Source organism: Phaseolus vulgaris, chromosome 2 (genome assembly GCF_000499845.2).
Source record: "Phaseolus vulgaris cultivar G19833 chromosome 2, P. vulgaris v2.0, whole genome shotgun sequence".
In the NCBI taxonomy this organism is placed as follows: Eukaryota; Viridiplantae; Streptophyta; class Magnoliopsida; order Fabales; family Fabaceae; genus Phaseolus; species Phaseolus vulgaris.
Window position 1 is genome coordinate 753,416 of NC_023758.2, and position 13,902 is coordinate 767,317.

The following is a 13,902-nucleotide window of genomic DNA, read 5'->3' on the forward strand; positions in this document are numbered from 1 at the left end:
GAATTTTTCAACGCAATTTTTCAACACAGAATAAAATTGCAGAAAGTAGGGCGTAATTTCACAAATTTTGATAGAGGATAGCCTTGGTTCTTCACAAAATTTGTCCCGGAATAATTTTTTCCTGAAATTGCACGTAAGAATCTGGACTGAATTTGGGACAAAACGCCACAAATTTCACGTCAAACGGATGAGTATTCTCTTAAGAAAAAAGTCAAACAGTTTCACACACAAACGAACCTTCCTTTCAACCCTGGCAGTGATGAATAAAAAATTTGTTGAAAATCTTGTGGGACAAATCTGATGCTCAAATCTCAGCCAAAACTCTATACACACAATGACGAATGTCTGGTAAAACTTTCAGACCAAAAGACACAAGGAATAGGGCGTAGTAAGACCTAGACCGAGAGTGAACAAAACCGGTTTTCCGAAAACAGAATGTCCTGGCTTTTCTTCCCTATATCTTCTTTTTGTGATTTGTTTATGGACGTGCCTTTTTCGCAGGGTGCAAATAGCACATGAAAGTACTTGTGTGAATTTTTCAACGCAATTTTTCAACACAGAATAAAATTGTAGAAAATAGGGCGAAATTTCACAAATTTTGCTAGAGGATAGCTTTGGTTTTTCACAAAATTTGTCCCGGAATAATTTTTTTTTCTGAAATTCCACGTAAGAATTTGGACTGAATTTGGGACAAAACGCCACAAATTTCATGTCAAACGGATGAGTATTCACCTAGGAAAAAAGTCGAACAGTTTCACACACATACGAACCTTCCTTTCAACCCTGCCAGTGATGAATAAAAAATTTGTTGAAAATCTTGTGGGACGAATCTGGGGCTCAAATCTCAACCAAAATTCAATACACACAATGAGGAATGTCTGGTAAAATTTTCAGATCAAAAGACTCAAGGAATAGGGCGTAGTAAGACGCAGACCGAGAGTGAACAAAACCGGTTTTCCGAAAACAAAATGTCCTGGCTTTTCTTCCCTATATCTTCTTTTTGTGATTTGTTTATGGACGTGCCTTTTTCGCATAGTGCAAACAGCACATGAAAGTACTTGTGTGAATTTTTCAATGCAATTTTTCAACACAGAACAAAATTGCAGAAAGTAGGGTGAAATTTCACAATTTTTTCTAGAGGATAGCCTTGGTTTTTTACAAAATTTGTCCCGGAATAATTTTTCCTGAAATTCCACGTAAGAATCTGGATTGAATTTTGGACAAACAACCACAAATTTCACGTCAAACGGATGAGTATTCACAAAAGAAAAAAGTCAAACAGTTTCACATACAAACGAACCTTCCTTTCAACTCTGGCAGTGATGAAGAATAAATTTGTTGAAAATCTTGTGGGACGAATCTGGGGCTCAAATCTCTTCCAAAACTCAATACACACAATGACGAATGTCTGGTAAAATTTTTAGACCAAAAGACCCAAGGAATAGGGCGTAGTAAGACCCAGACCGAGAGTGAACAAAACCGATTTTCCGATAACAAAATGTCCTGGCTTTTCTTCCTTATATCTCCTTTTTGTGATTTTTTTATGGACGTGTCTCCTTCGCAGAGTGCAAACAGCACATGAAAGTACTTGTGTGAATTTTTCAACGCAATTTTTCAACACAAAATAAAATTGCAGAAAGTAGGGCGAAATTTCACAAATTTTGCTAGAGGAAAGCCTTGGTTTTTCACAAAATTTGTCCTGGAATAATTTTTTCCTGAAATTCCACGTAAGTATCTGGACTGAATTTGGGACAAAACGCCACAAATTTCACGTCAAACGCATGAGTATTCACCTACGAAAAAAGTCAAACAGTTTCACACACATACAAACCTTCCTTTCAACCCTGGCAGTGATGAATAAAAAATTTGTAGAAAATCTTGTGGGACGAATCTGGGGCTCAAATCTCTTCCAAAACTCAATACACACAATGACGAATGTCTGGTAAAATTTTCAGACCAAAAGACCCAAGGAATAGGACGTAGTAAGACTCAGACCAAGAGTGAACAAAACCGGTTTTTCGAAAACAAAATGTCCTGACTTTTCTTCCCTATATCTCCTTTTTGTGATTTGTTTATGGATGTGCCTCCTTCGCAGGTTGCAAACAGCACATGAAAGTACTTGTGTGAATTTTTCAAAGCAATATTTCAAAACAGAATAAAATTGCATAAAGTAGGGCGAAATTTCACAAATTTTGCTAGAGGATAGCCTTGGTTTTTCAAAAAATTTGTCCCGGAATACATTTTTCCTGGAATTCCACTTAATGATCTGGACTGAATTTGGACAAAACGCCACAAATTTCACGTGAAACGGATGAGTTTTCACCTAGGAAAAAAGTCAAACAGTTTCACACACATACAAATCTTCCTTTCAACCCTGGCAGTGATGAATAAAAATGTTGTAGAAAATCTTGTGGGACGAATCTGGGGCTCAAATCTCAGCCAAAACTCAATACACACAATGACGAATGTCTGGTAAAATTTTTAGACCAAAAGACCCAAGGAATAGGGCGTAGTAAGACCCAGACCGAGAGTGAACAAAACCGATTTTCCGATAACAAAATGTCCTGACTTTTCTTCCCTATATCTCCTTTTTGTGATTTTTTTATGGACGTGTCTCCTTTGCAGAGTGCAAACAGCACATGAAAGTACTTGTGTGAATTTTTCAACGCAATTTTTCAACACAAAATAAAATTGCAGAAAGTAGGGCGAAATTTCACAAATTTTGCTAGAGGAAAACCTTGGTTTTTCACAAAATTTGTCCCGGAATAATTTTTTCCTGAAATTCCACGTAAGTATCTGGACTGAATTTGGGACAAAACGCCACAAATTTCACGTCAAACGCATGAGTATTCACCTACGAAAAAAGTCAAACAGTTTCACACACAAACGAACCTTCCTTTCAACTCTGGCAGTGATGAATAAAAAATTTGTTGAAAATCTTGTGGGACGAATCTGGGGCACAAATCTCAGTCAAAACTCAATACACACAATTTCGAATGTCTGGTAAAATTTTCAGACCAAAAGACCCATTTTAGGGATGCTTCAACCCTATTACAAAAAACAGAAAAAATTCATACAAAACCCCAACCACCACCAAGAAAGATTTGCCTTTTAATCCCCATAACCATGCACCAACAATCCTGGTATACAATCTTCAAAAGCATGTGTAAATAAATGAAACACCACCATATAACATGTCTTTTGATGAGATGTAGACTCATAGAGAACTTAACACAACATAAACCAAACTTCTACTGGAAAAATAACTTAATTGTGCATTGATGACTTTTTAGGCAAGTGCACCACATTTGTCAGAAGTCATAATTGTCCTTAAGGACGAATATCGATCACACAGGGAACAATAAATTATCGAGTACAATATTCGCTAAATATAACAATAGAACAATAAAAAGTGTTTTGAGTTGGTTATGTTGGCACTGATCAATAAGAAAACAAACGAAGAATTAGTTGCTTCAATTGGAAAAATAGGGATTAGGTTTCATCTGTCTCACTCTCATGTATTTTGATTAGCATGTTAATATTATGTTCTTTGATTGAATTTGATGCCCATAGAAAATTCATTTATATCGATCTCTCGCATATAAAATGCTTAATAATGTTTCCTAAATATCAATCTCTCGCATACTTATAAAAACAACTTAGAATCACACTCAGACTTTAATTTCAAGTCTATTTCTAGTACTCAAATATATGCTAAGTATTGTTGTTTAGGTTTGAACCCTAAAAATACCTCTCTGTCAAATTTAAGATTTTCAATTTGTCACGAAATTTAAAAGTAAAACAATAATATCAATAATCAATCAAGAACTGAATATTAATATATAAGATATCACCTGAATACATAACAGTTTGAGCAGATTACTCCCAATCCCGAAGATAGTATTAGCCACGCATACTTCTAGCACCTTCCATTTTCCCAATTGGGTTACAATTCACTCTATGGTGTTTTTCTCTTAATCTAACACACTAGGGTTGAGCCACTAGCCCCCTATTTATCTTAGTTTTCTAGGGTTAGGTCGTTTTCTGTGTCGCGCTAATGAGCTAACTGATAAAACATAAAAAATGTTCAATCTATCTCTGCATCTTTTTTCATTCTGGTACCTTCCAACTTTCTCTTTTTAACTCAAATTATTTTCCTTTACTCCAAATCTTCAATCCTCCTTAAAAATCTACAATTAACACCAAATTTGGGAATAAAACGCTCTTATTCAAATAAAGCTCATCCAAAATGTAAAAAAGTATAAATTCATAAATTATGGATTATTTTATATGTAAATTAACAATAAATCCTCATAAGTACTTATATTTAATATGAAATATTACTGAAATTAAACACTTATCAGACATCCAAAGATAAACGCCTCAAATTTTTTGTTCCAAAAGTCTAAGACTAAAACAAACCTACCCACTAAATCGTGTTCTTGTGCACTATATTATGCATAACTAAGACTCTTCAATGTCACATAATCTTTCATTTCAATGGACTCCTTTGTAGCGGGTGAAATTGCTTGAATCATGTAGCCGTATATATGTCCAAGAGAAGAAAAACGACTAGTAGAAAATTTTCCATTCCTTATAAGGTTATTGGATAAAATCTGTGACAGAACATCTCAAAGTCATCTGTAAACATATTATAGGGTTTAAACACCAAATAGGATAAGTGAAAACATATTTTTATTCAGATTTGTGATAATACCCACATTTTTATTTGTGCTACACTGGAAGCTACAAACACATCATGAATCTCACCCAATCTTTGAAATATCTTAGTCATCTCTGTTAGTTTTTTAGAATAAATCAGAGGAAGATATTTTATTATCTTTGCTAACAATTACATTTATAGGACTTGCAGTAACAAACTCTTAACTAATTTTATGAGCAGTTACCTAGAAATATTAAATCAACAATTAAAACAGAATAATAAAATATCACCTGCATTTATTTGCAGTTAAAAAACAGAATTTCCAACACTCCTCCTTGATGTTTTGAACTGCAAATTCCAATCTTTTGTCTTAAGAACTCAAACTTGTTGGTTGGAAGTGGCTTGGTAAACAAATCTGCAATTTTTATTTTTTTTCATCCTCGCTTTGCTTAATCTCCATTCAACACCTTTTGATTTGACATAAGGTGCAGATTCTAAAAGACTTTTGTCAAAGCCTAAGCTGATCAGATAATCATCAATTTGATTATACCATGTTCTGGGAACATCTTTTAAGCCATAAATAACTTTAGACAACTTATAAACTTTGTGTTCTTTTCCTTCCACAATGAAACCTTTAGGTTGCTCAACAGAAATTTTCTCTTCAAGAAATCCATTTAGGAATGTTGACTTGACATCCATTTGATGTACCTTTCTATCTCGAGGTATGTCAACAAGCTCCCGAGTTTTGTTCTTCTCAATCATATATACCTCTTCCTCCATTGCCTTTTCCGCCTTTGGGTCATTGATAACTTCTTTGTGATCTGTAGCTTCTTTGTGATCCACAGGTTCACATGTTGCAACGTTACGTCTATGATATATGTCAGAGAGTAATTGATTGCCTTTAATTGGTGGATCATCTTCTATTTCAGATTTTTGCATCTTAAGAAGTCCTTGATCAGACGGCTCCTCCTAAAATAGATCTAATGAGAAACTTTTGCCTCTCATTTGTACCTTGAACAAATCTTGTCTTGTAGCATCCTTGATCAAACCGTGGTTATCTTCAAAAAACACCTTGAAGCCTTTTTGTAGCAACTGACCAACACTCAATAAATTTTGGTCTATGTTAGGTACATATAACACATTTGTAATAGTTTTAGTACCTGAATGTGTTGCTACAACAATGGTTCCTATTCCTTTTACTGAAATGTGACCCCCATGGCCTATCTTGACCTTTGAAATTTTTGAAGGCTTCAACTCCTTGGAAAGTTTTTTGTCATAAGTCATGTGATTTGTGCATCCACTATCAATTAGCCACTATGCACTTGAAATATTGTTGGAGAAACCAATTGCAACGAAAAGTACATCCTCCTCATTTGCAAATTGAGCATCTACGTCTTGTTGCTGACTTTGGTTTACATTTTGTTGCGCACTTTGGTTTCTACAAATGACTGCTTCATGCCCCAGTTGATTGCACTTGTTGCACTTAACATTAGGTCTTCTCCACCACTTAAACGGTGGATGACCTAACTTGCTGCAAAGCTTACAAGGAGGGTAATTTCTCCTTTTGTTGTTATTGTGTGCAACAACTTCTCCACTTTCTTGTTGGTTCTGCTTGATCTTGCTACCTTTGTTTCTCCATCCACCTTCATGTTTGACTGGTAAGGCTCCTTCTATTGCTCCATCTTGTCTCATGGCTCTTCTTTGTTCTTGTGCTTGTAAAGCATTTAAGAGCTCTGCAAGAGAAATTTTTGATAGGTCCTTTGTGTTCTCTAGGGTTGTTATGGTGGCTTCAAACCTCTCTAGAACCATTACAAGCAGTTTTTCCACAATTCTTGAATCTTTTAACACAGATCCAAGCAACCTCACTTTGTTGGCAATGCTTAGAAGTCTGCCAGACTACTCTTTTACGGATTTTGATTCCTCCATTCTCTGCAGTTCAAACTCCTTGATTAGATTCAGCACTTGCATTCCACGAATCCTCTCATCACCTTCATATTCAGCCTTGAGGTAATCCCAGATTTCTTTTGCTGACTTCATGGACATTATCCTTGTGAATACCATAGGAGATACAGCTGCAAATAGACATGCTTTTGCCTTTGATCTTTTCATCTTCTTTTCCTTCTGGTGATTTTATTTGTGCCACAGTAGGGTTTTCTGGAAGGGACTGAATTTCCTCTTCTACAGCTTCCCATAAATTCAATGCTTCTAGGTAGGTCTCCATACGAACAACCCACATTTGATAATTGTCTTCATCAAAGACAGGTGGTGCCATTGTTGAAAAATTGAAACCTCCTTCCATTGATGCACACTACTAACCTCACAAATCCCTCAAGAAGAGAGCTATGATACCAATTGTTAGTTTTTTAGAATAAATCAGAGAAAAATATTTTATTATCTTTTCTAACAATTACATTTATAGGACTTGCGATAACAAATTCTTAACTAATTTTATGAGCAGTTATCTAGAAATATTAAATTAACAATTAAAACAGAACTAAAACAAAATAATAAAATATCACGTGCATTTATTTGCAGTTAAAAAACAGAATTTCCAACCATCTCTTTTTTCTCAAAATTAATCGAGAAATGAGAGAAGAAGAAAGATGTACATGTTAATCCCACCAGTCTTTCGTTCCCAAATAGCAGCTTCTATTCTGTTGATCCATCGAGCACTTTGCGTTCTATGACACCCAAATGTCTTTTTCTTATGAAACCAAACGTGTTCTTGACAAGAACAGTCAAGGAAAAACTACTTCAGCTGCTCACTCATTTTTTATTTATTTAAAAATTTAGGAGAAAACGGGAGACATTGTCTTACTTCATTCGGGTAACTTTTGGAGTTAAATATTAATTTTGTTTTTAATTTTCTTTTGTTTCTACTTATTTTTAAACATTTTACACACCCTAATTATGAATCAGAGAAAATATCACACGATTGTAATTTAACAGGAAGAGAAATATACAGGAACAATATTGTTTTTTTATTAATAAAAAAGAATTAAATTAATTGAGTATTTAAGAGCGAACTCTATTAAAAAAAAAAGACTTTGTTGCTTGAGACAGTATAATGATAGATAATTACATCCAGCAATGCAACCAAAACAATGCCTAATTAGATCAGAAAAAACATTGCAGCTACGAAAAGCTTTTATCAACAGAAATTTCAGCAGAAAAAATAATAGTATCGATTGTGATAAATTGGAGAGAAAAAATCAGTTTAAAGATGAAGTCATAATATGTTAACAGGGTGCAAGATTAGTTTGGAATTATTCTTTACGATAGATTAGTAAATTAATTTGACAGAGACGTATGCAAGATTTGTTGTCATGCAACTTTCCAAGAATTGTTCCCTTTCTTCTCCTTTTGTCTTCTTTCTGAGCGACCTTTATCATTGTCTTTTATTGGATTAGTAATATGATATCACATACTCATCGAAGTGCAAAACAAGATGGGAGCTGGGAATTAATGACACCAGCCACGAGGAATATACTTTTGGAATGATAAGGCTAATAATCCGATAAAGACTGACATGGTTTTTTTTTAATTCAAATACCCAAACAATTCGTTACTCACTAGACTCAGACAGTGACAGAAATTGAACCTTGCTTTGAAATGCATTATAAACGTAGCGTTATACTTCTTAAACAAGTAGGATATGCAATTGTTTATTTAATTAGAACGTAACATATTGAGTTCTAGTGCAAAGAGGTTTCATGTCTGTCTGGGAATTTAGTGGCATGAACTAGTGGGACGACATGAACAATGACACTACAACGTATGGAAGGTGTTTCTTGGTTTGTTCGTAGGCGAAGAAAGCTATGTGTTCCTCTCAGGAAATGTTAATTTCTTCATTAATTTCAAGTGTGTGTTATACATAACTTTTGGTTTCAATCCTTAAAGGTTTTTCTGCTGGGGCAGTTGCGTGTTGACAAGGAAAAACCTACAAAAGAGAGCATTAGTGTTGCTCTTTAATTATTTTATAAAACAGTTCATTTACTTTATTCCTTCATATATAAAGACAAGCAGACCAAAAAGCTCCCTGACTTTTATAATATCAGGTTTTTTTATTAAATAAGAAACTGAACAAGAAAATATAGTACATAAATAAGGCTTATGTTTCCTAATTATTTTAATGTTTTAAAGGCTGTCAAGTATCAATTCTGCGTTTTGTGTCTCACCAAAGTCATAGCAGCACAGCACATAGTTTAGCAAAACTTCCATGCACACAGTACACTGCATGGACACATATAAGTAAAATAAATTGGGTTATATATATAGATAATATTTTTTAAATTATTTTATTTACTATTTTTGAACTTTAGATTTCTTGATTAGTTGTAAAAAAAAAGTTATTGAAATGACTCGTTAATATTTTTTTAAGTAATAAACGAATTTTTAGTGTGTGTTTTATTATAATATTAAAATATTTACATCAGTTTATATGTATTCATTATAATATTCTTTTTACTACTAGTATTAGTTTAGATTAGAGAATCAATTCCACAATAAAGTTTAAAAAAAACATATTTAATAAAAAAAAATTAAAGATGTATATGTTAAAATAAAATAAAAAAAATCTATAGTAAAATTTATAAACGTTTTGTTTGTGAACATTGTGTTTATGAAAGAATTGCTTTCTTAGCCAGACTTATAATGGAATTAAGTAATTTTAGAATGCATCATCTTATTTAAAATATTTTATTTTATTTTACTACAAACATATTAAAGATATTAGTTTTTTTTATCAGCAAAAAATAAATAAAATAAAATGAGACACTTTCCCAACCCTTATACAAAACTCCAAAAACAAATTTTTTAGCACCCTACCAACTAAGGATCCAACAACATTGCACTACAAATCAAGATAAAAACCCAGTACAAGATATAGAAATCCAACAAATACAGTTACATCAACCCCCAAAGAGGTCACACCCTCAATCAAGGACATACACCCAACAACTAAAAAGGGTCTTTGCAATCAGGCTGAAGTACCATAATCAAGTGTCAAACTCGACAAACCAATACAAGACACAACATGCAACAACTAAGCCATATCTTTGTAGCAAGCTGAATTGTGCCAAATAACTGTTAACATCAACAAACCGATCCTACGAGGAGGGTACATCAATAAGAGATGACCTGCAAAAGGCACACAACAACTTCCCAACCTGGACACAACAGTAACAAAAAACGATACATATCCATTTGCCATAACTCAAACACCATAAAGATTTCAACACCAAATCGATAAGCATACATAAAAAACACTTCATTTACCGCAGTCCAGAACAAAAACATCAGTCCGACCCTGCCAAATTGAAATGACCAAGACAACCTGCACAAACACACAATTCCTTCCAAACCTGGATAAGTATACACAAGAAACACCAAATATTAATCTTTCAAATACCTCATACAACATTGAGGTTTCAAGCACAGTGATGGTGAATGATGAATATGGTAAATAGATGGTGAATATTTGCAGATAAAAAAATAAAAAATGAAAATGGCGAGTCATGGTAATGATGGTAAATAGATTAAGCTTTGGCATGGTTCGTAGATTGCTGAAATAGTTTTCAACTTTAGATCATATCTCAGAGTTTACAACATATAGAACATACATAGCATCAATTAAGGGGTTGTGATGGTTGTTGATTTTAAGTGATTAGAGAAACCAACTATGACATTGGAAGTGGGAAAAGCCCATACCTCTGAACACTAACGTTTTCACTCGGAAGGTATATCCTCTCCAATATGAGATGTGATTTAGATTTAAGATTATCATCATGAATTTGATTACTTTGTAAAAGATTGGTTATAAGAAAGTAAACTAATAACTAATAATTAAATTCTCCTGAAAAGGAGAGAGCTACAATACAACTACATCAGCAAAATCTTATGCATGTCAGAGCGGCGAAAAAGTTTAGTTCATGCCTCTTTCTCAATGCAAGATATATATATTTTGTGAGATTTGGATGGAATGTCTCAGTTGTTGTTTGGGATTTGATTATGTGATGTCGAATAAAGGCAATATGCAATCTTAGCATTTTCTGGTTTAGCTACATGCAACCAAAAGTACCCTCTTCATAAATCATATTGTTCATTGTTGATTTGTTTTTTATAAGCTGTGTTACTAATTCATTCATCTGTATGACTGGTAAAAGATTAAGTAGTGCTTATTCTAACTCGTGGGATTTATTAGAATTTTTTGGAATTAATCAAATTATTAAGTCTAAGTAATTGAAAGTAAAGTTACCTGGTCGTGGTTATGTATTATTTGTGTTTTTAGCTGTAAAGTATATATGTTTGGGATTTTATTGAAGATGTTTTTGTGTTGTGTGACTAAGGAATAAATTGCGTCACTTTGATACTTTGATATGTGTTGGAAGACTCACATTCTTGTAATGACGTTGTTAAAATCAATGTAAAGAATGTGACAGTAACGCATCATTAAATTTCAGATAAAAAATATCATTAATTTAAAGTATTGTATATATAGAACTATTTTGAACACTTAATTTACAATTCAAAATTTCAAAAATATATAATAACAATCTAAATTTTCCATTGTTTCTCATTCAAATGTTTTACCCCCTTAATTGTTTTTTAAAAATAAATTAATATGAAGTTATATTTATTAATAGTAATTTTTTTTATAAAATGATTGGTATAAAACTAATTTAAATTTTAATTGACAACTTGTTGTCACAAGTACAACATATCCTTAAGAAATTATGACTGGTTATAATTTTTTTTTGTCTGAAAAATTAAAAATGTCAAATAATTTATTTTTCATTGATTGAATATTTTCTTAAGATAAAGATTAAAATGATATATTTTTTTAAATTTTTAATTTTCTAATATAAAGACGGCAGTCTTTGGACTAACATGACCTTAATATGACCTATGTATATCTTTCAACATAAATGATATTTTAATTGAAAAATAAATTTATTAATTTTTATGGATTATTTAAAAACATTTGTAACCATGGCTATTTATTAGTCCTCAGGCATAAAAAGTTGCATAAAAGTTAAACCCCATAAAAAAAACAAGATCTGGTCTATTTGTGTTCTGGTTTCCGTGGTATAGTTTGATATGTTTGTAAGAATTTGAAGTTATGACGCGAAGTTACATATGTGTTGGTTAGCATCTGAGACAAACAGTGTGGGAGGGAAAAGGATTAAAGATTAAAAGAGCTTTTGAGATATTTGTGTGGCGTAGATGCCAAAGGAATAGAAATTGTCCATAGCAAAGGTAAAAACCAGTTGTGTGGACAATAATAAATTAATCTACTGCTACAATGTCAATCTCACTATGTTCCAACTGCTTACTTCAAACATTGGTGATACTTTCGATTTGATGTTTTAAAGCTTAGTTTTGTCCTGACCCAGCTGCTTAATTACCTCATTCCCCTATTTAACCAATTTAATTTGCTTTTAATTTTGCTCAAATTTCATCCCCATTCCCTGTCCAGCTCTTTATCTTTCTATCTATCTTAAATGTCAGTGTCTGTACCATGGCTGCAGAGATTGGCCTAGTCTCCATGACCCAGATCCAAAAATTATCACAATCCCAACACCTCAAAAACCAACAAACTCAACCAAACCCTAACACCACCACCACCACCACCCCTTCCTCTTGGATGTGGAATCCTAGGGAACAACTGCAGCAGCAAGAAGATGATGATGATTCGTGGGAGGTCAGAGCTTTTGCAGAAGACACAAGGAACATCATGGGAACCACATGGCCTCCACGGTCCTACACCTGCACCTACTGCAGAAGGGAGTTCCGCTCCGCCCAAGCTCTCGGCGGCCACATGAACGTCCACCGCCGCGACCGTGCACGCCTCCACCAACCCCCTCCTTCCTCCTCCTCCACCACCACCACCTCTTCTCTTCCCACTTCTTCACCCTACATCAACATCCCTCCTCAAGACCTTGTTGCAAATGCAGGGTTATGCCTCCTCTACCACTTGCCATCAAGCCCTAGTGCACCACCCTTCCCTAATTCCCCCACTTCTAATGGCCCTTCTTCTTCCCCCTCTCCATCCACTTTTCTCTCTATCTCCTCCTATCCTTCAAACAATTTCCTGATGCAAACTTCCTTTAATTTTCCCAGTGCACCATCAGCTGGGATCAACCCTGCTACTGTTTCCTCTTTCTGCTATAATAACTCTAGCAAAGTGGAACAATCGGCAACTTCTTCCTCTTTCGCTACCGGCCACCTGGAAGAGCTTGATCTAGAGCTCCGCCTCGGGCACAAGCCAACACAAACCTCATAAATCTTGCCCCTAGAAACTCAGAAATATAAATATATAGCTTAAACCACAACCATATATAGTGGTATTATCAAGTGAGAAGAGAAAGTAAAGTCACTGAAGTATTAATTGTTGTTTCGCTGATCTCTTTCTCCGCTGTGTGTGTGGAGGAGATCGAGAGTGATATTATTTGTAGATGTTTGTGATATGATACCACTACCATGTCCAGCTCTGAACTAGCTGATGGGCTTGTGGGTTTTGTTTTGGGTTCGATTTTGTTTTGTTGTTTTTCTTGGTTGATTGATTTCTTCTGTGTGTGATTGTTTTGTGACTGAAGGTGCACATGGAGGGAAGAACAAGGCATGGGTAGGGATGGGAAAGAAGGAGAGAGGCACCACATGTAAATTTTTCAAAAGGAAAAAAGAAAAAATGTAAGTTGGTATTAATTTTTAGAGAAATATTGGCAGTAATTATGGGAGGAGACTAGGGTTTTGGAGTAAGACACTGAAAAAGGTTGCAGTGAAGTGTCATTTTCTATTTTAGAGTTGTCTAAGTACATACATATGTCTGTCTGGGCATACATCTCCGTGGGGATTATTTTCCACCATTCTTCACCTCTTAAGTAAACCTAGTAATATAAATTATCTACACTGTGATCACACCTTTCTGTTTACACAAAACTGCAAATTTCCCATTCTCAGTATATTAATTTAGCTTCATTAATGATATATTATATATAATTGCACCTGCCTTTCTATCTATATATATTTATTTGTACCAAACTTGATCATGTAAGTATAAAGAAGAATTAAACTTCCAAATGTTTCTAATTCTAAGAGATTAAATGCTACCAAACTTTTATGATTATGAAATATGGAACCTAATTAATATATGTTTCACTTACTTGGATTACATATATAATGTGAATTCTTATCATACATATCTTATTTATTTATTTTTCTTTTAACATGTCAATAAT

At 33.9% G+C, this 13,902-nt stretch overlaps 1 protein-coding gene across 1 annotated transcript; it reads left to right on the forward strand.

Annotated features, from left to right (window-relative positions):
- The first annotated feature begins 11,894 nt into the window (after positions 1-11,894).
- Positions 11,895-13,584, forward strand: LOC137809999 (transcriptional regulator SUPERMAN-like). The gene has a single exon (XM_068611097.1). The coding sequence runs from the start codon at positions 12,183-12,185 to the stop codon at positions 12,945-12,947; it is 765 nt and encodes a 254-aa protein (XP_068467198.1). The 5' UTR covers positions 11,895-12,182; the 3' UTR covers positions 12,948-13,584.
- Positions 13,585-13,902: the final 318 nt, after the last annotated feature.